Source organism: Podarcis muralis, chromosome 9 (assembly GCF_964188315.1).
Source record: "Podarcis muralis chromosome 9, rPodMur119.hap1.1, whole genome shotgun sequence".
In the NCBI taxonomy this organism is placed as follows: domain Eukaryota; kingdom Metazoa; phylum Chordata; class Lepidosauria; order Squamata; family Lacertidae; genus Podarcis; species Podarcis muralis.
The window spans coordinates 39,461,667-39,484,201 of record NC_135663.1 but is presented as its reverse complement, the minus strand read 5'-3'; the positions used below and the strand labels follow the sequence as shown (position 1 = coordinate 39,484,201).

Sequence of the window (22,535 nt, the reverse complement as noted above, 5' to 3'; positions counted from 1 at the left end):
GGTATCCTTTGGACTAGGTTGCTGTTCCACCAAGACCTCCAGCATATTCAGTGAATATAAAAAATAAAAGGAGCTCTGGTTTTGCTCTGCTCAGAGTAAGTAATTTGGCTCCCAGTATTTTCAGCAGCGAGAAAATCCCACACTTCCCCAAACCACTGAAAAATAGCACATTTCGCTAGTGAAAAGTGATACCTACTTTCTGAAGTTTAGCTTATATTGCTAAAATTTCACCAAATGCTTTTAATTTCACTGAGCTGTTCACATACTTTTGCCTCTGCTTCAACAATAACAGCTTTTTATACATTACATATGATAGTTACAGCCTTGGGGGATGCACTGGGTGTCTAAATGTGAGACCCCCTTTGATCTCAAGGCCCTGGACCAAATGGCCCCCCTTCCAATTGGTTCTGCCTGCACACTGCTGGTAATTGCTCTGAGCTCCTGCTGAAATCTCTCCTTCGATTGAATGGACACTAGGCATGTTAGTGTTGCTGTGGGTCCAGGGTGTTATTTCCGATACATCCTGAGTATTCTCCCCAAACATCTCCTGACATCTTTGACTTGCATGCAAGTGTGTGTATGAAATTTAAAATGGCAGCAGTAGTAGACAGATCCACATCGGTGTACTTGTTAAATATGTAGGCTTTCTACCAGACTGAACATCTCATCAAGCTCTTAGGAATATGTGTATAATGTATGCAGTAAGAAAATTGAATCTCCTGACAAACTTGCTTTGAACTGAATGGGACTGGATAAGGGTTAGGATTTTGGAGACGATTGCACTTGGCACTGGATATAAGCAAGTTCCGTTCAAGGGTTGCCTTGTGTGTGAGCTTATTCCCTAAGCTGACAAACTGTCTGAGAGAAAAATATTCCTCCTATGAGTCATAGGATTACTCCAGCCTTCTGTGCTGAGTGAGTGCTAGTTTGAGTCTGCCATGCATTTTGATCAACTTTCCGGCAGTAAAAGCTGTCTGGAAGCAAACGACTGCTCAAGTCTTGCTTGCAATACAAAAACTGCAAGAACTAGAAGGCAAGGATTCAGCTTGTCACTCAGGAGGAGTTTTGATTCAACTTAAAACACACACTCGCATTTGTCAGAAGCATTTACATTGTGACTAATGATGCTTGCTGATCTGCCTTTAATTACTGAGTCTCTATATAATCTGTTTAAAGATTATAGAGTTGTGTGTTTTCCTCTTGCTTTGTGTTTGCTTGAAATTGATTCTGACTGTATGTGCCAGTTCTGGTTCAGCTGTTGGGTGGGCTGTTGTAGGCATATCTATTTCAGCCATTTTAGAAAGCAACGGTATAGAGTACCATTATGAAACTGGACAGTAAGCAGGGTGAGTCCTGGCTGATCTTTCATACTGGGTTAACAGGAGTTTTGCCAAGCTCCTCCTTCCCCACTAGACTCAACACCTGTGCCTTTCTTTACCTGCCTAGTGACATAGATACAAATTTTTACCACATGTGTACACATCTCTCCCTTGAGACACTCCCTTACAATGTGAGTGCTCACATGCTTCTGTGATGTCATCAGATTTCACAGGGAAGGGAAGAAAAACTATGGTATGCTTTCAGGGTGGGTCGTGCCGTTCTGATTGTGTATGTATTTGGTGGTCTCAGAACACGAAAAAGAGCAGCCTAACTGTGAAAACATACACACACAAGCAAAAAACTTCACGAATTATAAGGGTATATAATTTCTGCAAAACTAGCAGTGGAGAGGCTAAAGTCATGCCTATCTTGCTATTCTATTGCATACTCATGCCGTGGCAGTTTTTGGAAGCATTGTGAAGTTAACTTGAGGCATGTTGATCAATTGACTGTTGCGAATAGCTGAGAAGCCAAGAGGTTAAGAATATTCCACATGTGATAAGACCAAAAGGTCATGGATATGAGTTTTTATTTTTATTTTGGTTTTTGGTTTGGTTTTTGTGGTGGTATGGATAGCTGGTTCGGCTGCTGCCATCTTAACACACCATTTTGTCTCTGAGCAGAATGAAGATGGATTAGTAGAATTTTTTGAAGCTGTGGTGAATGCAACAGGAATGGCTCCCAAAAAGGTCGTTGGCTGGATTATAAAAGATATTCTTGGCTATTTAAAACAGTATAACCTTGAAGTAAAGGAAAGGTGAGGCTTTTTAATGTTTATACTTTTGCACAAGCAAATCTGTACACAAATATTAGTCTTCGATAATGGTAAATAATGTAGTCCTCTGTTACCACATGGGCATCTGAATAAACTGTTCAGTGATTAAGGATGCCACAGTAACCTTCAAGGTTCAGTTTCTTACATAGTAGTTACTGTTGTTCAACTGATGCATAAAAATCATACTGAACCTTCTTTATCTGATTCTACTAATTTACAAAAGGAAGAGGGGTGAGATCAATGGGTGAAGGAGAAAAGTATTTTGCAAGATATAGGTGGACAGCGAAGAAAAGAGGTTGAACATCCATTAGAATGTGCAAATGACTACAGATGTCAGCCAGCACTACAGTATTCTCAGTGGGATGTGTGTTCCCATTTGCAACTAGCACATCTCCTCCTGTTTAAAATTGCATGAACAGAACTGGATTAGGATGGTCATGGGAAAACCTAATGTACAACCCAGGCAAAAGAGTTGGAGCCTTTTGCTCAGATGGCTTTCTGCACATCCCAACTTTGATATAACCACATTAAACGTGATGAGTAGCTCGTGCTGTATTTCTGCATCTCTGCTTATTTCAATCCATTTTATGTGGTCTAGTCCAGTCAGTCCTCTTCTTCTGGCCGAACTTCTGAACCTTCTGGAAAGCGGAACGATTTCTTCCTCGGCAGCCAAACAAGTGAGCATTCCTCTCTTTAACATTGCCTTCACCATGAGCTTGTTTGTGTCACGGTGCATTTGAGTCTTGAATTTATAAAATGTTATATCTTGTTGGCCTTAGTTTGAAAACATGCCCCACCTCCCTTTAAAAAAAAGCTGTTATCTATTATCTCAGTAATCCTCATTTTTGTGTTCAGTTACAAAGAAACGACAAAAGGTAAAAGGATCTTTGTTTGGGCCTACTTGTGCAAGGCTGATCCTGTGCGTATGTATTCTGAAATAAGTCTCACTTGAACTTAGCTCTATTGAGCAATGTGGGTAGGATTTCAGCATTGGGTGAAAATCATATGTGGCGGTGATTCTCTACTTCCACACCCCCACTCAAAATTTTCTTTTGGAGATGGGGTAATATTAAATCTTCCTTCTTGGCCTGTCATCAACCTTCAAATAGCCAGCTGCCCACCCAATCTCTTTTTGTCTCTGTAGAGGAAGATAAAAGGTATCCTTTTGTTTTTCTCCATGGCTTGCAAAATGGCTGGCATGGGGGGAAGGACACATTTTAGAGCTGAAAAGCTGCCAGAGTTCATATTCCCCTAATGCTAGATTACTATTGGAGACTGTAGCCTCAGAGGCCACTTTAAGTGAAAATAAATTATTGATGGGGGTTTGGACGTGGAGAAAACTATACAGGATCATTACCATGTGTACTCTAAACCTCAGTCCCATATAAGAGATATGCAAGCTTCTTCAAAATGTTTTGTAAATAACTTTTTGTTATTTTGTGGTTTGCTGTTTGTAACCCTGAGCTCCTTTGGGAGGTGGGATGGGATATAATTTTAATTAATAAATGAATGATGTAACGCTAATAATTTAAACATTTTTATACAGCATTTTTGTGTGTTTGGCTTGTTTTTAACTTGTGACTATAGTTCATGGGGCATGTACAGTAATCTTGGACTTGTCTGTAACTGAGACTGAATGGCCGTTTACTGCCTTTTGTCCCTGTGAAGAGGCATCAGTTATATGAACATTATTGGCAGCTAATCACCATTATTGCCACTGCGATATGACGTCTGTTCTCTTCTGCAGTAGCAGCCTAGCAAAGGATGGGACAGTATTTTTAAGAGCACTGAACCATAAGAATTTGAAAAAATGTGTTGTATGAAGCAGGTTGGCATGGTACCATTACCCAGTGTCCTCTGCATGCTTTTTGCAGAAGTTCCATAAATGCATTGATATTTGGTCACCTATCAACGCTCTCAGTGGTCCACTTCACGTCACAAACTATGGCATAATGTGATTGAGCTTTGCACACTACAGGAAAGTTCCTTATGCACTCCTTCCTGCTAATGAAAGTAGCCAGAGTCTGACTCGTGTGTCATCCAAACAAACCATGAGTGGTAAACAAAGAACAAACCTTACCTTTCATGGTTTGTTTGGAGAGAAACAAAGCACAAGCGCAGGTTTAGATGGCACATCAGCTTGCACATTGTGTTTATGTTCACATTAAAGCATAGTTCGTTTTAAAATCTGTAAACCAGCTCAGTGTCTTACAGAGAGAGTTTAGATTTCCAATATTTTTTTCTCGATTTGTCAAAACATATATACTGTGTTAATGGCAGGGAGCAGGTGGTCTGAACCACAGAGCTTCTTGGGCTTGCTGATCGGAAGGTTGGCGGTTCAAATCCACGCAATGGGGTGAGCTCCCATTGCTCTGTCCCAGCTTCTGCCAACCTAGCAGTTCAAAAGCACACCCATGCAAGTAGATAAATAGATACCGCTGTGGCAGGAAGGTAAACTGTGTTTCCATGTGTTCTGGCTTCCATCATGATGTTCCGTTGCGCCAGAAGTGGTTTAGTCATGCTGGCCACATGACCTGGAAAGCTGTTGGTGGACAAACACTGGTTCCCTCAGCCTGAAAGCGAGAGAAGTGCCGCACCCCATAGTTGCCTTTGACTGGACTTAAGCATCCAGTCAAACCTTTACCTTTTACCCGTTGGGGGAGGACTGTTTAGCTTTCATCTGTTTGTAATAGAACTCGTATTCTCTGTGTCTTTAAATTAATAACTTCTTCAAGATTTATACCCACCTCAAATCCAGGGTGGGCTTCACAAATGCAATCTAATAACCAAAATAATGAAGACACCAACTAACAATGTCATTGTTTGGCTATTATTGGTTGATCCTGTGAAAAACAGCATCCTTGCTACATTTAGAAGAGGACGTTGATGGGCTAGATGTCTGAAGAATAACAAATGTTTCTAACAATTCTCAGCAGTAGGCAGGGAGATTGGATGGCCTGAGGGCACAAATAGCTATATACACGCACACAAGAGTGAATGAATTGCTGCATTTGAGAGTGGGGTGATTGAACTGCAGCACTGATGGGCTAGGCAAACTGAGACACACGCACACAGGCAACACATGTACACATTGTTGGAAGCTTCCAGCAGGGTTATTGCTGCTGCTGCTGCTGCTGTTTCTGTTGTTGTTTATGCTTTCTGCGGATCAGGAAGCTCAAATTGTGAAGGGCTGTGAGCCTTATTAGAAATGGTATGTTCTGTGGCCATGAGAGGAAATATGGCTGCATTGTGTAATTGCAGCACTCCCAAACAAATCTTTTTCCAAACCTATGCACACAGTAACCAAAGAATCTTTCCAGGTGTGTGCTTGTTTGCTTACTGTATAGCCAATTAATTCATATCCACACAACAGAACCTTTCAGGTGAGATGTGTTTTCCTTGATTAAGAGCTCTGACAGGGAAGCTGCACAAATCCCAGCTTTTATAGATAGAGAGGTGCCTCACACTGAGTAATGTCAGTGGTCCATCTAGTCGCATACTATATATTGTCAACCCTGATGAACACAGGGTCTTTATCCTATCTCTTCCCTGCAAAAGATTCTGATATGCTTACTTAAATATATTTAACACCATCACATGCCTTGACTGTCTCAGGAATGAGACCAAGTTGCACAGTGGCTATGTGAGATTGCTTTGTTATGGCAAATTTTGTGGCCTCCGACCAAACAAATGCAACTGCAAGTTAACAGCTTGGAGACTTGGTACAAGGCAGACTAATTTGAAGAGGGGCTCAAATAGCGTCAGTGTGTAGTTTGCCACATACCTGCACCATTACTTTGGACCAGGTGATCTTGTAGCCCTGGGAGAAATTTCATCCGTTGTGGCGGAAGATTTGTAACTTTGTTAGTTCTCCCCCATCTCATTTTAATCTTGTTTTGTGTAAAGCAATGCTAATTGTGCTAGGGAGCGTTACATTAAAAAGCACTTCCATTTTCTTAGCTTTGGTGAATTAGTAACATGGAATTTCCAACATGACAGTCATTTCTGCATTGGCAGATTGCAATTGCCCAAACATGCAATTATGTCTTCAGTGCAGGAACGAACAGAAGCAGCTGTTTTAAAAGGTCTCTTTCTCTCCTTCTGCGCTCTCTCTCTCTCCCTCTGCCTCCATCTCTGAAATAAGAGCAGAGGGAATACAGAAAATGACTGCCCAAAGAAATTGCTTTTTTATAAATAGCCCCATTCTCTAGGGTTTTTTCCAAGGTATCAGAGCCCAACTACAAAGCACTGTAACTTTAACTAATAATTATTCCAGACAGACACTTAAGTTCATCCAGCTGTGCTTCACAGTGATGGATAACTGGGCTAGAGCTGGCACAGGGTTCTGCATTATAACCTTCCACACCTCTGTGGTCTATGACCTGCCTTTATGTAGCTAAACTCCTTTTTCTCCCACTGACAGTCAGCAGAGTAACAGTTGCCTGGTTAAATGGTAACTCTATGGGAGATTCAGAATCATAGAATTGGAGAGTTGGAAGAGACGCTGAGGATCATCTAGCCAAGTGTTCCCTGCAATGCAGGAATCTCAACTAAATCTCATTTTGCAATTTCATTTATCCATACTCCATGGAATAACAGATAGGGATCAGATGGTGTGCATATGCAAAGATCACACCCTTAATAAGTATTACCAGCTATGCAGTCCCAACGCAGTGTGGTATTCACAGTTATGGTCAAAATCGTCATGGTACGCAGATGAGCAAGCATTGAGGGGCAGGGAAAGAGATAAAAATACTACCTGGAATTCAATTCATAGTATTAGACACACACTTGTACACACACTTGTTAGTTATAACCAGTCTGCATTAGTAATCTTGACTTTGTACAGTACATTTGAGACCAGACTTCCGCTAAGAGCGCCCTTTTTTAACCAAAAGGAAGATGCTGCATTTTACAGACTTAAAGAATGGACATGTATTATCCCATATAAAGAAAGAAAATATGAGAGAGATTTTCCACCAAGCCTGATCAATAGACATTTTATTGTGGCACATTATTGAACTGCGATAAGCCCAAATGTGAGATGCTTTATTATGTGGAGCCTGCGAACAGCATTAGGAGCCAGGAGAAGTATTCGTTCAGCCTAGTGTTACTGTTTTGGGCAGTAACTACAGTAGTACTGGATACCGTAGACCCTAAAGTGTAGAGGTGTTTGTGTTCAGGCATGTGGGACAATGGGACTCTTCTAATGATGCTTTTTTATGATTGGACAAGGGTCACCAAAAATACCTTCTCAGTAGGATTGTGACATACCCTTGCATACCTGTGCCACAATTAAAAAATACCTGCTTGGCACATGAGACTAAGTATTCCCCTGCTTTCTAGGAGAACTAGAAATGCGAGTCCAGAAAGAGGCGATCATGATTTTTCTAAAGGAAACTTACCTGAGAAGTAGGAAACTTTACATGCTTTGCACATCTAGATATGGGATGTCATCAGTAGATTGATTTCTGATTTTGTGTCAGAATGGGAGTCATTATGCCCGTTAATACGCCTTTGCCTTCTTCTTATTGCAAACGTCATCCTTGCCTTCTGAGAGACATGTTTCAAGCGCTGATTTTCCTTTATCTTGATGCTGCAGGTGCTGGAAGTGATGTGGAAGGGGGAAGGGAAGTCTCCATCTCTGATTGTTAAAGAAGAGAAGCTTGAACTGTTGCAGGATCAGAATGAGCTTGAGTGCATCTGTCAGACTGTGATGGGAGCCCATCAGAAAGAGGTGATATTGATAGCAACCCTGGGAAATTGGGAACAAGAGACTTTGACTCTTCAGGGTGGGTGGTGGAGATAAAAGATTTAAATTGCCACCTTCCTTTCATGTTGCCCTTTTGTTTGGAAACTCTTCAGAGAAAATGGGAGGGAAATTGCATTGTGACACATGAAGTGGCTGCAGGAGATGGCAACTTAAATCCATGTCCCCTTGACTCCAGCAACTCTACACTAACGTGAATATTCTGTATAGACTGTACGCTTGCAAAATAGCATTTGCATGGAATAATAGGAGCAAAGTAGAAAATATCTCCACCTGAAGCTTCTAATTTTACAGTTAATTTTTTTTATTAAAAAAATCCTTGCAAATTAAAAGAAATCCTTCCAAAGATCCAGAATTAGCTTTATAAAGAGTAAGTGCTTTTGCGTTCTCTCCAGAGCACAGATTGGAAAAGCAGCAATGAATGGCTTAACGTTAAGTAAAATGTTGTCTGGTTACAATATGCAGTAGGGAAAATGCTAACATCTATCGAGAACAATGCTACCCACGCCCATAGCTCTTCAGTGGAGGCTAACAGCTTTGCAGAGAGCTTTTGATAAATAAAATGAGCGTGTGCTAGGTCTGTCTGACCTTCATCGTGCTAACTAATTTGCAGTGGCTGATGAAAGTACCTCTGTATTTTCCAGCTGGTACTGAAGCGCAAGCAGAGACAGTCTGAGCATTAGAACAGATCAAGGAGCACAAGTGTTTTTTGTTTCAGTAACAACATGGATTTTGAGTATTTAATTCTTTAACTAGTATTCTAGTGGAGGCGGGCATGAAAAATCAAAGGCTGTTTGGATTCTGCTTTTCTAAACGATAAGACAATATTTAAATTGGTGACTCTATGCTCACACTACCATGAGATCTTATGTATGAGTTCGGACTTTTTCCAGATAACTAATCGAAGTATTTGCCACAACGGCTTCAATATCAACAGGATAATCCTGCAAGCCCTTTTCCAGGGCAAGTAACACTGTGTCCAATTCCTGTATAATAGACAAAACACTCACCGCAGGGACCATAGTCTTTTTGCAAAGAGAGAACTATTCAGTTCCAAGAGCAAACCAATCATGCCACAAAACGGCAGAACATAGCTGGATATTTGGGAATAGAAGTAGGGGATGGTGAAAGACCCTTTTTGATACACACTGCCATGTAGCCCCTGTAAGTGATTTTGAAGCAATGTTTATTTTAGAGTCACAAAACAGGATAGGGAGAGTTGTGTCGTATCACTGATGCCACTGGGACTATGTAGCAACCTTCTATGTGCTATAAATCTGCAACCACCTCCTCTGTGGCTTTGGCAATCAGATTAGAAACTGCAGTGCTAGCCCTGAGGAAATATGTTATTTTGCCCCAGCAACAGAAAGCTATGTTTTGGGTGCTGGGAAAATTAGATTTTCCCCTCAGCAAGCAAGCATTACCTGAAGAGAACTTACTTGGTTTTCCAATACTGTGGCAATAACTGTATTGTTTATAGAATTATTTGAATAAGCCCTTCAGCTTTGGTTACACTTGTTGACAGAACAGGTATCTTGCTTTAATAATAAGAGCTTTTAACTGGAAGAGTGAAAGAATACCTTACATTCTGAATGGTTTTGAAAGGTCGCTTCTCAGTTAAGCATAATAATAAGTCCCATAAGTCATCTGAAAAGTGTCTAGGTGTTGCAGAAGCTGTGCATGTGTTACAGCCACAAAGCAGATGCCTTATCTCTTAGTAATACATACTAATTCAAGTGCTGGCAAACACTCAGTAGTGGTGTGTTTGGGTCGGGCCCTGGAGCCCCCTTCCTGCCACAGGCACTGCTGCTCCCCTTTCCTAGGGACCAGTGAGGTTGCCCAAGATTAGTGACTGTCCCCCAGTGCCACCATACAGCCCTGTCGGCGCCCTTGCCCAGGTAAGCAATGAAACCAGTGTCCACAGGGCAGCTCTACCCCATCACACCTTGAATTAGTGTATAGTAGCTGCATTTTTTCTTCTTCTTAGTCCAAAGATTACTCCCTGCTCAGCCTGAAAGTAGGATGCAAGTTCTGAATGCACTGCTTCCCTTCAATCCAGTCCAGTGGTACTAGTTACGATGTCTGCTTGCAGCTTCCAAGTTCAGAGTTAGGGTGCTACTGAATACCAGCTGCTGGGGAACAACAATAAGGCTATTGCCTTCATGTTGTGCTTGTGGGCTCCCCAGAAGATCTGGGTGGCCACTGGCATCAACAAGCTGATGGACTAAAGCAGCCTTTCTCAACCTGTGGGTCCCCAGATGTTGTTAAACTACAACTCCCATCACCCCTAGCTAGCAAGGCCAGAGCTCAGGGACAATGGGAGTTGTAGTCCAACAACATCTGGGGACCCACAGGTTGAGAACCGCTGGACTAAAGGAACCATTGCTCTGATGCAGAAGTAGGATTCATATGACCCACCAAGCCAAATGCATTTCAGCTAGTGGGTTTATAGGACTCTTGTCTTCGCTTACCTTACAAGACTAGGAAAGGCTGTGATTTCTTTTGGCGGATCAGATTACATGGCTGGTGGGCTGTGGTTGACATAACAGTAGCAGGTTCTACAGACCTGCTGTATTCTTTCCAAGACTTTCATTGCTGCTCTTTTAGTGCTGAGAGCTTCCTTTCAAACGAGTGGGGCCTGTAGTAAAATGGTAAAAGCACATCCCAACACTCTAGTTCAGGCCTATGGAACATGTGGTCCTCCAGAGGATGATGGTTTCCAATTCCTATCAGCTCCAGTCAGCACAGCCAATGGTCAGGGATGATGGGAGCTGCAGGCGAACATCATCTGAAGAGCCAAAAGTCCCCCATATCTGCCTTAACAGTGCTCCTGTTCAGGATTCGAGCCAATCATACCTCCTTCTGGGATACTGTTAAATTGCTAGGTGCTCAAGCAAGCCAGTTCACTCCCCCCACCACCAGTTTTCCTGCTGAGCAGGAACTTGTTTCAGAATTCAGAAACAAACAACATACATGGGTTAATGTATATTTTTAAATCTGTGAAATCACTTATTGCTCTTGAAAAACACCATGTATATATCTTAAAAAAAAAAAAAGTTAATATCTGCTGTACTGGTGAGATAACTTGTTGGCCCAACTAACGGAAAGTTATGTACTGCCTCTTGTAACCGACTCCATTACAAGCCTGCTGTAGAGTGCTGTAATGTTCCTTCACCTCATTAGTGGTGAAGACTGATTGGGGCAACAATCTAATTTCACAATGCATGCTCTCTACACCAAGCTTGCTGTTAGCAAAAAAAGAAAGTCCAGTTTAGCTTGCCATTTTGTGCTGCACAACAACCTTGCTTTGCAAATGTAGAATCTTTAAATCCTGGTAGACCTTACGTTTGCTCTATAGAAACGTGAGAAAGGACACAAGGATTGTACTATTTAATATTACGATAATGAAATAAAATCATTCTAAGCTTCTGGGTTGCTAAACTGTCACGTTTTATGATGTCACATCAAGAACAGAAAATAACCTGCCAGTTCTCAAGGTTTGCTCTGGTTTTTCCGGTGGTGAAGACCAGGATTTAGAAGCAAGTCTCTTCAGTGTGTTTTTGCTTTAGTTTGATGTTGCTCAAAATTGAGTTTTGTTTTGTAATTTTTCTTTCAAGGTGGCAGACATAAAGAAGGGCAACAAAAAAGCACTGAATAAGCTTATTGGACAGGTTCAAAGAACAACAAGAGGACGCTCAGACCCTGTCCTGGTGAAACAAATACTAGAGAAGCTGCTATCATAGGAGCCTGCGGTGAAAATTCCATATCTGATATTCGCTGCTGTTATCAGAGTGGTAATTACTTGATACTTCTATCTTTCACAATCAAGCCATTGTACTGACTTCATTCACTTCTTGCTTACTGTATCAAGTTAACTGCAGCCACTTTCTGTAGTTTTTCAGCTTTACTCAGGCCATCATCCCCTTAAGCAGGGGTAGGCAACCTAAGGCCCATGGGCCCGATCGCCTTCTCAATCCAGCCCACCAACGGTCCAGGGATCAGCGTGTTTTGACATGAGTAGAATTGTGTCCTTTTATTTAAAATGCATCTCTGGGTTATTTGTGGGGCATAGGAATTTGTTCATTTTTTTTTTCTTCAAAATAAAGTCCGGCCCCCCACAAGGTCTGAGGGACAGTGGACCGGCCCATGGCTGAAAAAGGTTGCTGACCCCTGCTCTTAAGTGGCTGTCAAACTGGAACATAAGGTATGCAAAGAAAGAATTCAAATGGTATAATGTGCAAGTTTTCTGTATGAAAGCTTCTGGTTTTGTAACATATAATGAACTCTTTCTTCCAATTTATTAGTAATATTTTTCAGAAGCAGCTTAAATACTTCTTAAGGTATTTTCTGGGTGAATGATCAAAGCAGGGCGTTCCTAAGTTTGTAAAGTACTCAAGAGACTTAAAACCCACAATTGCTTGTATGGACAGTTGTTCAAAAGCAAGCCTTTTGTTATAGGAGTAAGGGAATGTAAATAATATATTAAAGGTATTATTTCAGTATTGATGTTTCATTAAGCAGACCAGACATGTCATCAAACTTCGTTTTATTTGGGGGGGGTGTTCTTTTTGACTGTAATAAACTATGCCCTCTCTGAGGAAGAACTCTTTTCATGCTAATGTAATTTTCAATAATAATAATAATAATAATAATAATAATAATAATAATAATAATAATAAAATTTATACCCCACCCATCTGGCTGGGTTTCCCCAGCCACTCTGGGTGGCTCCCAACAGAGTATTAAACAGAATAAAACATCAAACATTAAAAACTTCCCTAAACAGGGCTGCCTGTAGTTCCACAAACAACTATAGAATGAGGTAGTCAGTTCTTCTGATTTAGAAAATAAACAAAACGAAGAACCTTATTAAAAAGGGGGGGGAAATTGCCAATCTCTTGTGTTTAGAATGATCACAGTTCTAGATATTTGGGTGGGGAGGGATAACTGTCAAGCAGCTCAGCTGCTCGTTTCTGGAATTTTAAGCTAAGTCCTTCTAAATGACCCCTTACTCTAGGCTTCAACCTAGAGTAAAATTGTTTTGCTTTTGAAGCCAAAATGATGCTCTTCAAACAAATTTCAGAGACTGCAGGTTTCCCCCAATACAGTGGTGCCCCACAAGACGAATGCCTCGCAAGACGAAAAACTCGCTAGATGAAAGGGTTTTCCGTTTTTTGAGTCGTTCCGCAAGTCGAATTTCCCTATGGGCTTGCTTCGCAAGACGAAACGTCTTGCGAGTTCTTGCGAGTTTATTTCCTTTTTCTTAAAGCCGCTAATAGCCACTAATAGCCGTACTTCGCAAGACGAAAAAACCGCAAGACGAAGAGACTCGCGGAACGGATTAATTTCGTCTTGCAAGGCACCACTGTATCTAAAGAAAACAGCCTGGCATTTCAAGACACTAGAGTAATGAAGATTGTAATATTTGTACATAAGAATAACTATTTATCAGCACTAAAAAGGTGACATTTAAATGGACTTATTTTTGCTGGGGAGAATTAAACCACCTTCAACACTTTTTTAAAAAGTGGGTTGTCAAAGGCTGCATTTGTATCACAGAGCTGCATGGCTCCATGAAGTCAAGTATTATAAGCAACAGATGTTGCTTATGGTTTGGAATTATATGTTTTTGTAATAGCAGGTGGCCCATAGTGCCTATTGCAGTTGCCTTTTGTTCTATATTGGTTCAGCTGAGATGTAAGCTTAAGTGAGTAAACACACATGAAAGATGAGATCCAACAGACCAATGCTTCCAAAAGGTAAGAACACCAAATACAAGTTATAGGGGCAATGTGCAACCATTCACCATTTCACCGTTGTCCTCAGATTTCAGCCCAGTCTGGTCACTGCCTTAAGGTAGAAGCATTAGTTGTGATGGTGATGACCTGACAGTGGACATGAGTTTATAATCCATCAATTGCTGCCAAAGTGGGAACCCAAAGTAATGAGAATGGAAATTGTAGAAGACACTTCTGCAAAGAAAGCTTTGTGTTTTAATGTCTCTTGGTTCACATTACATTTCAATTAACAGTGTGTGGTTTATACAATTTCCAGAGGCAGCAAAAAACAAAGTCTTGTGGCACCTTAAAAAGACTAACAAATGTTACGGCATAAGCTTTCATAGACTAAATTCGGCTGCATTCTTTGCTAGACGCATGGTGTGTTTTCCTCAGTTGCAGGTATATAGGTCCATACAGTAGTTGTAACAGGGGTTATAAAACAACACGCTCAAAACAAAGATAGTGGCAATTAAATTCCAGATCAAATGTATGGGGGGAAAAGCACAGTGGAGTGGTCATTTATGGCAACGATCATAGGTGATATAAAACCTCATTTGACTCATAATACCAGACTCCTCTTTGTTGTCTTATATTATATAGCCCGCACCCCAAAGTCGCCTTTGACTGGACTTAACTGCCCAGGGGTCATTTACCTTTTACCTATTATATAGCCATTTTCATGCTGTGTCTACACCATACTGGCTGGTTATAATAAGCCATCACAGTGTCAAAATTAGAGAAACCATAACACTTACCAAGTTAAATACAAAGCCTTTTGTGTCTTATTTTTTAATAAAAACTAGGTACTATTCTGTTCTATAGAACACCTGTCTGTCCCTGTAGGTATTTTGTACTGTTTTGAATGAAACTGATGGAAACCATCACCCAGTGTGCCCTATGTATACTAGCAGGCTTCTGTGTTGGGTAGGTGATTCAGATGTACATCTAGATATGTACAGTATCTCCATCCTAGGCAGAAGGCTCTTTTCAGGTATCTATGAACTATCTGAATGAATATTCCTATATGAAAGTAGCAATGAATTAGGAATATTATGCATAGTATCAAAATGTAACAATGCTATGCATTCAATAAATCATGGGTGGATAGATTTGCCAGATTTTAGTGTTTGAATTACCATTTTCAATACAACTCTGGCAATAGGTGCTTTGGCTATATAAGAATAATTTGAAACAAGTTATTAAGATTGAAATTGAACTTCGGCATCAACTCTTCTACCAAAAGCAACCAGTAAGATTCATAAGCCTCTTTTTGTCTGTCAAAATCTGTGGGAAAAGATAGCGTAGTTAACAAGCAACCAGGTTTTTTAAAAAGCTAAGAATTAAACAGGTCGCTTTGTTGTTTTTCTTGTTTGGTGTTTGACCAGAACATGAGAGTGCTGGCCATCAACTTTGTGTAGAGGAAGTGCTTGCTTGGAATGCTGTTTTACAAGTTCCAGGGAGTTCTTGTACCTCGAGCTAGTTCCAATCTCGTACCATCACCCTGGTTCCCAATTGTGTTACTAAATCTTGTAGAGGTTACTGACCTTATTACAAGGATACTATGTGCTTAACTGCCATAGACGCCACATTGTAAATACAGTGTCCACGGTGGTAGGAGCTTTGGAAAGAACCAATTTTTTTGCAGTTGTAGAAATCTACTATTCCAAGTATATTTGAGGGTCTGGAAAGTTAGCATAGGCATGATGTGCCTGCATGATGTGCATACATTATGCCTTGTCAAGTCTAGCAGAAGTGGATTTTAGCAAAGGTCATTTAACAGCATTAATTCTTGAGGGAAACAATCCTCTATCATAAATGGGTTCTTCAGAAGGATGCTGCTTTTCCATCAGTAATAAAAGTAATAATAATTTGTAGCACTTATTCCTGTATAACTAAACATGCAGCTAACTTCCCCAGAAAGGAGACAGGGGATACAGGTGTGTATAATTGGCTGTATTATTCTTAGTTAAAGACTAATATTCAGCCTCCCCTTTTTAGAAAAGCTACTTAAGCGATAGCTGAGCAAACATGCTTGGATATAGTATCCTCACTAAACTTCTTCCCCTGCAAATTGTGGCCTAGCTGTGGGACTCATTACTGTGAAGGTGGTATTAGTGAACTTAATGGGTAATCTGCTTCTGAAATTAACAAAGATAACTATCTCACTGATGATTGAGTTGGTACTCTCTGCAGCTCTAATATCATAGATTAAATTATAGCTAGGGGACTCTAGACAAGACTCTAATGGCTTGTATCTTTTCTATCTCACCTAAGTCAACAGTAAGTTAGTAGAAAGACTACTTCAGTACTATAAGAAACTGACCTGAAGTGTTCTGAAAGGCTCTGGTTTATTGACATTGCAGTTTAACGTTGCATAGTTTCTGGAGAAAATCAACCCAAATTTAAGTATAGTATCAATGAATTAGAGGGACTCGGGTGACGCTGTGGTCTAAACCACAAAGCCTAGGGCTTGCTGATCAGAAGGTTGGCGGTTCAAATCCCCGCAATGGGGTGAGCTCCCGTTGCTCGGTCCCAGTTCCTGCCCACCTAGCAGTTCAAAGGCACGCCAAAGTGCAAGTAGATAAATAAATACTGCTCCAGCGGGAAGGTAAACGGCGTTTCCGTGCGCTGCTCTGGTTCACCAGAAGCGGCTTAGTCATGCTGGCCACATGACCTGGAAGCTGTCTGCTGGACAAACACTGGCTCACTCGGCCTATAGAGCGAGATGAGCGCACAACCCCAGAGTCGTCCGCAACTAACGGTCGGGGTAACTTAAACTTTTTATCAATGAATTAGAAGCATCCAGCTCTACATTTTATTAACTAGGTATCCACAAATTGTCCTTTTATTCTGGAAGCAGCAGCAAGTGGATGAAAAACTGACATTGAGTCAAGACAAGAAGGAGTAATCCCACCAATCTTGATCACTGTCCTGTTTGTTTTTAAAGGTGAACAGGTTTGGAGCCTGACAGTTCTCCTGGACAAAGTGTGAGTATCCAGGAATACATTTTCTTAGCTGTGTAAGCTCTGTCCCCTTTTAGAGGCATGAGAGCTTGCCACAGTAATATGTTGGATGCAAGGCTGCCCTTGAAAGATGACATAGGAATTGCAACTGGGGTGAAATGCTATAATTTGCCTTGTAATGAAGAGGCAAAGAGAAGAAAACATATAGCTGTCTTGTGATAACTTCAGCCTTACCCTAAAAGTCTGTAAACAACCTACTATATTTTGCATGACCTCTTGTCAGGAATAGGCATGGACCATAGGTGGTGTTGAGAATGTATTTTGTTTTGTTGAAATCATTAATTGGAGAGTGGGATGCAGAGAACTGTGAAAGGATACATCCAAATATGTTTGAACCTATGCAACAGGGAGACTCTAGAGCAGGCTTCCTCAACCTTGGGCCTCCAGATGTTTTGAGACTACAGTTCCCATCATTCCTGGCCACTGGTCCTGCTAGCTAGGGATCATGGGAGTTGTAGGCCAAAAACATCTGGAGGCCCAAGGTTGAGGATGCCTGCTCTAGAGAACAGTAGTTGATGTAGCAGCAGGTTGAGGAGCAGTATATTCATAAGTTGCTTTGTGATGTAGGGAAATGTCTTTAAAGTGCTTAGAATAGAGAAACTAAAGACAACTGAATTCAGATTCATTGTATTAAAGTCTTTTTGTGCTGCAAATAAATAAGCTGGAAGAAAACACACAAATGAAACCCACAAAAATTGAGAGTACAGTCCTCCTCATTTTCTACAATTAAGGAGATAAGGTGTGTAAAGAATATTATAAGTATATAAAAAAATACGTTGTAGCAGCAGCTAGGCCATAGTATGCCACACACTAATCTTGGTGCAAATGCAGGAAGCACATTAGAGACTTAAATTTTTTCCTCCTTTAATATTGTAAGATTGCTGAGAAGCAGTAGGGTGTGTCATTTTAGGGGATGAAACTTAATTTTTGCAAATTTCTTCAGTGAGGAGTCTTAAAAATATGTTTTTGGGTGTGAAAAAAAATCAAATCTGCTATTGATTTTGTGATTGGACAACATTTAGCTTGGTAAATCTATGTTTGATTAAAAAGCACCCAAACTGCTCTTGGAAAATCAAAGAATGATTAAAAAAAAATAGTTTCTCTGCATACAGCATCTTTGGGTTAACATTCCTGTATTCTGCAAGGAGTAGAATTTGTCACTGTTTAAAAAAGTCAGTTTTCACATAGTCCAACTAATTAGAGTAGCTGTGGCACCTTAACAACAGATAACGTGACGGTGGCATGAGCTGTCAATTGTGGGAAGAATGTACTCCATCAGATGCATAGAGAGAACTGTAGAGACAGGGCAATGGAATATATTCTACTTAAAACCAAAAGTGGTGGTGTTTTTTTAAAGCCAAGCCTGAACACAGAGGCCTAATGTGAGTGTTAAATCAATGGCCACAAAGATCCAGTCACTTTAACAGATGCACAACAAACCCTAGTAGAATGGTAGTCAAATCAGCAAAATGCTTAATTTGAGCTGACTTAAGGAAAGCTGTTAACTATTCCCGCTGCAGAAGTATTTTAGGGCTAGCTTGCTTTCTAAATGCCTTTTTGGGCTAGTACCCATCACTAAATTATTCCAAATAGCTTACTTATGCAAAGCAATCCAAAGCCACATTAAGCAAGATGCAATTTTCACTTTCCCTGAGATGGCATTTATATAGGAATAATTACAACACTACAGCTTGAATTAGTGCTATAATCATGGCTCGGATAATTACACCAGAAGACTGCAGCACTCAATTTCAGAGATGTTTGGAGGGGTGGTTGTTGTTTTTTAAAAAAAGATTTGGGTGCCTTTTGACATGAAACAAGCCAAAATAGCAAAGTCTTTGTATTTTGTACTCCTATGTGTCAAGGATCATCAAGCTTACCAGCAATTTGTAGCTGTCTTTTTTACTTATTTGTGTATATCATTCTGTGGTTTTCTATTACTAACCCTCCAAAAAGTCACTGTAAAGACTGTGTATAGTAATTCTCCAATTCATATTTTTAAATTTTATTAAAATCCACAGACACAAAATATCCCCTCTCTACTCTCAGCAAGAACCTAACTTCACAAATGTTAACAGTGGCTTAGATAAGAGAGGCACAAAGTATCTCCACTGAATGTAGCTCAGAAGATTAGTGAACGGCTTGAGGGCAACTTGACTTAGTAGCAGAGTTTAAGACAGGAATCTTTCCCAGTCTTACCTGGAGATGCCAGGGATTGATGCTGAGACCTTTTTCATGGAAAGCACATGTTCCGCCACTGAACTATGGCCCTTCCCCGATTAATATAAGATGCCATATCCTGGGCCTACATTTCACTGACTGACCAACAAGTGGAATCTGCCCTTCCTGCTGTAATCATGATTCAAACAAAAGATGAATAGTTTCTAACAAAGTAATCTGTTATACTTTTCTATACCACTATTAAATGCTCTGTTAACCCTTGAACCAAGCCTAAACATTACGAGGTTGTGTGCACGATTGCTCCCTTTCAGCAACAAGCTGTCAAAATTTCATGAAACTACTACATAGTCCATACTATGGTAGCCTTGCTGGTTTTCAAATGTCCAACGTCTGAAATGTCTGATTTTCAAATGCAGCAAATATAATCACATTTTATGTGATTAACACACCCACGTTATTTAAAAAACCTCACCTATCTTAACTTTAAATAAGAGCATGAAAATACAATGTCTTTTCAGAGCAGTTTTAAAAATTACGCTACAGTTAACACATACACAATTAATCAGTCAATCAAAAGGATGGATCGCTTCCCACAGAGAAGGTAGCAGGACTAGAATTATGAGATCATTTTATTTTTTAGGAAGATGTCACCAGACATGGGGAACGGGCCAAGTAACAGGACTGGCAGATCCTTCCCTGCATAAGATTTTTACAGCTTGCAATGCTTTGAGAAGCTAAAGGAAGAAGCTCTGTCCTCTTTGATTTCTATGGCCTGCAGAATTCTAAATCCGCCCATGGATGATGGTGGGAGAGGAGACTAAGCAAATGGACCCAGTCACAGTAGACCAGTGGAGCAAGAAATGGGGACACTGAAATCCCTCTCTTGCCATTATTGCACTTCTAAACAAATATACACACCATTTTAGGCAACCCTCCCGAAAGATGTCTGTGAAATTCCCATTTGCTCAGGTGCTATGTTCTAGCATAGAACATGCAAACCCCAACTGCTACTGTTAGTACCTCAATGTGGAATTTACAAAGAGGAGCAAAGTCTTGTCTTCAGATACTGTTTTCATTGGTTTTGGAGCAGTTTGTCATATTCACCTACTGTAAAAGAAAATGAAGGCTTTCAAGCACAGAGCCACTATTAACACAAAGCCAACTTCAGCACTGGAGGAACAATTACTCTTACTAGCACAAACTGAAATGCAGCTGTAATGCAGCAATTCATCATGTTTGGACCCGTTCTAATGAGTCTCATTACTCACAAAAGAAAATGTTCTTCAGCTATTGGACAGCAGCTGCAATAGGTTCTAGTGTATCTGTCCCAAGTAACATCCTCTACGCTACTACCAGGGAGCAAAACATTTCTGCCATCCTTCAAAAGTGCAATGTTAGGACAAGTCAACATACATCATAAATAAACAGCTAGTGTTTTACAATACCACAAAGCTTTCCTTGAACCAAAATAACATTTTAAGCTAAAAAGAAAAGAAAAACACAGCTTATAAAGGCAGGCTATTTTTTTCAATTTTGTTTAAAAAAATAGTACTTAAAAAATAGATAGTAACAACTCCCAGATGAAGGTAACCTTTTAACACTACTCAAACAATAACTGGAGTATTTGTGTTCAGCTTATCAATAAAAGTGTACAAATATGGTCTACCAAAAAAGGCTACGGTTTGCATAGAAACATTTCATTGTGTGCAAATATTACTAAAATTTAAGGCTTGAGCGTTTAGTTTAGGTAGAGATCTAGCATTTTCAAAGAATGCTGAGAAATGGCCAGGGGGGGAGGAGGGAATTCCATACAGTCTGCACTCAACATCCATTTACTCATTTCATTTAAACTTCAAAGGAATCAACAGCTGAGAGTGTCAGACTTGTCCACAGTGTAAGGCAATATGGTATGTATTCAGCACAGCACCTGCTTTTAGCAAGTCGCAGGCTTATATTTGTTGAATCCATTTGGATTCACAACTCCAGCCACTCACAATGCTGAGAGTAGGGAAGGAATTGTGACCCTCCCCTGGCAAATAGATACCTAAAACATTATTTGCATAAAAGGCTTATCAGATTTGACATGCTCATCCTGGTAAGCACTCTTACGAAGCAACCAACTTTCCTAGATAGAAAAAAAAAACAGCCCACAAAAGCAAATCACCTTTCAGCTGGTTACACAATTGTGCCTTTTTAACCAAAAGTGTCTATAGCAGAGTTTAAAAGAAGGGATCTCGAGGTAAGGAAGTTGAAGGGTGGGAATATGGTAAATTAAGAAATTGTTCCATTAATACATCAAGTGTCTATGCTGCACAGTAGGAAATAAGGCCCAACATAAAGGTGTAACAGTTTCTCCCAATCAAGTATTACCAGGAACATAAAGTAGAATTTTCCTTTATAAGTAGCTCTCTGTGGTTTTTTTTAAAAATTAAAACATCCTTTTTTTAAAAAAAGTCTTAAACCTAATAAAAATTCTCAAAGTCACCAAATACTTTGTAACAGAGTATGGAGTGTTCCTGTGCAAGAGCAGCCAACTCCTTGAGAAACTCTGGGAAGAGGGCAGCTGCCAGGATGGCATTCCGGATGTGCAGGGGGGCGCTGGGAAGAGCCGTTCCTTTCTTTGCCTTGCTTCCAAAGAAAGGTTGCAGGATGACCTGGGAAGCCTCAGAAACGTTTCTGCCTTTCCCCAAAGCATGGTTGTGCTGTGCATTGTCTGAAAAGGAGAAAGAGAAAAACAAATTTGTTTTGGTGCAAAAGTGATAAAGACAATTGCAACCCAAGTTTAGTACATGGAACTCTAGCCCAGAATCAGTTTTAAATAATTCCTATAGCACTTTCAAAATCTGCCAGGTGCTTTACAATTCTCATTTTCTTTCACCCACACAACCACCCTAGGAAGTTCAGTCGTAAGTATTCTCATTCCACCAATAGAGAACCAGGACTGGTAGTCTCTGAATTCTGGTTTTTTGTGTGCTCTGGCACATGTCACGGTGTTCTGTTGTGCCAGAAGCAGTTTAGTCAGACTGGCCACATGACCCGGAATAATAATATAATAAATAATATAATATAATATAATATAATATAATATAATATAATAATAATATTTATACCCCGCCCATCTGGCTGAGTTTCCCCAGCCAACCTGGGCGGCTTCCACCGAATATTAAAAACAATACAGCATCAAATATTAAAAACTTCCCTAAACAGGGCCACCTTCAGTTGTCTGTTAAAAGGAAAATATTGCCTTGACATCTGCTGGGAGGGCTTCCATAGGGCATGCGCCACTACTGAGAAGGCCCTTTGCCTGGTTCCCTGTAACCTCACTTCTCGCAGCAAGGGAACCGCCAGAAGGCCCTCGGTGCTGGACCTCCGTGTCGGGGCTGGACGATAGGGGTGGAGACGCTCCTTCAGGTATACAGGACCAAGGCCCGGAAGGCTGTCTGTGGACAAGCGGCGGCTTCCTCGGCCTGAAGCAAGATGAGCGCCACACCTCATAGTCAACCTTGACTGGACTTAACTGCCCAGGGGTCCTTTACCTTTACACCTTACAATATAGCTTTCTAGTCTCCAGTAAATACATTTCCTACGCACATGTTTTCTGTATGCTCTAATCTTAAACAAAATCA

General features: G+C 40.5%; 2 protein-coding genes across 8 annotated transcripts in view; one reads left to right on the top strand and one right to left on the bottom strand.

Moving 5' to 3' along the window:
* Window positions 1–22,535, top strand: part of GATB (glutamyl-tRNA amidotransferase subunit B) — a 57,533-nt gene that overhangs the window by 26,893 nt on the left and 8,105 nt on the right. For 2 of the 6 annotated variants that reach the window (XM_028745010.2, XM_028745009.2), the window contains 4 exons: window positions 2,004–2,137; window positions 2,754–2,832; window positions 7,758–7,892; window positions 11,543–12,427. In XM_028745010.2, coding sequence (XP_028600843.2) covers window positions 2,004–2,137; window positions 2,754–2,832; window positions 7,758–7,892; window positions 11,543–11,668 — 474 coding nt within the window. In that variant the 3' untranslated portion in view covers window positions 11,669–12,427. Of the gene's footprint in view, window positions 1–2,003; window positions 2,138–2,753; window positions 2,833–7,757; window positions 7,893–11,542; window positions 12,428–16,652; window positions 19,174–22,535 lie in introns of those variants that run through there. The other 4 variants (XR_003708384.2, XR_003708385.2, XR_013394198.1 and 1 more) reach the window with 4 other exon arrangements.
* Window positions 18,073–22,535, bottom strand: part of FHIP1A (FHF complex subunit HOOK interacting protein 1A) — an 82,946-nt gene continuing 78,483 nt past the window's right edge. For both annotated transcript variants that reach the window (XM_028745004.2, XM_077934093.1), the window contains exon 12: window positions 18,073–21,622. In XM_028745004.2, the coding sequence (XP_028600837.2) occupies window positions 21,372–21,622 (251 nt within the window). In that variant the 3' untranslated portion in view covers window positions 18,073–21,371. The remainder of the gene's footprint in view (window positions 21,623–22,535) is intronic.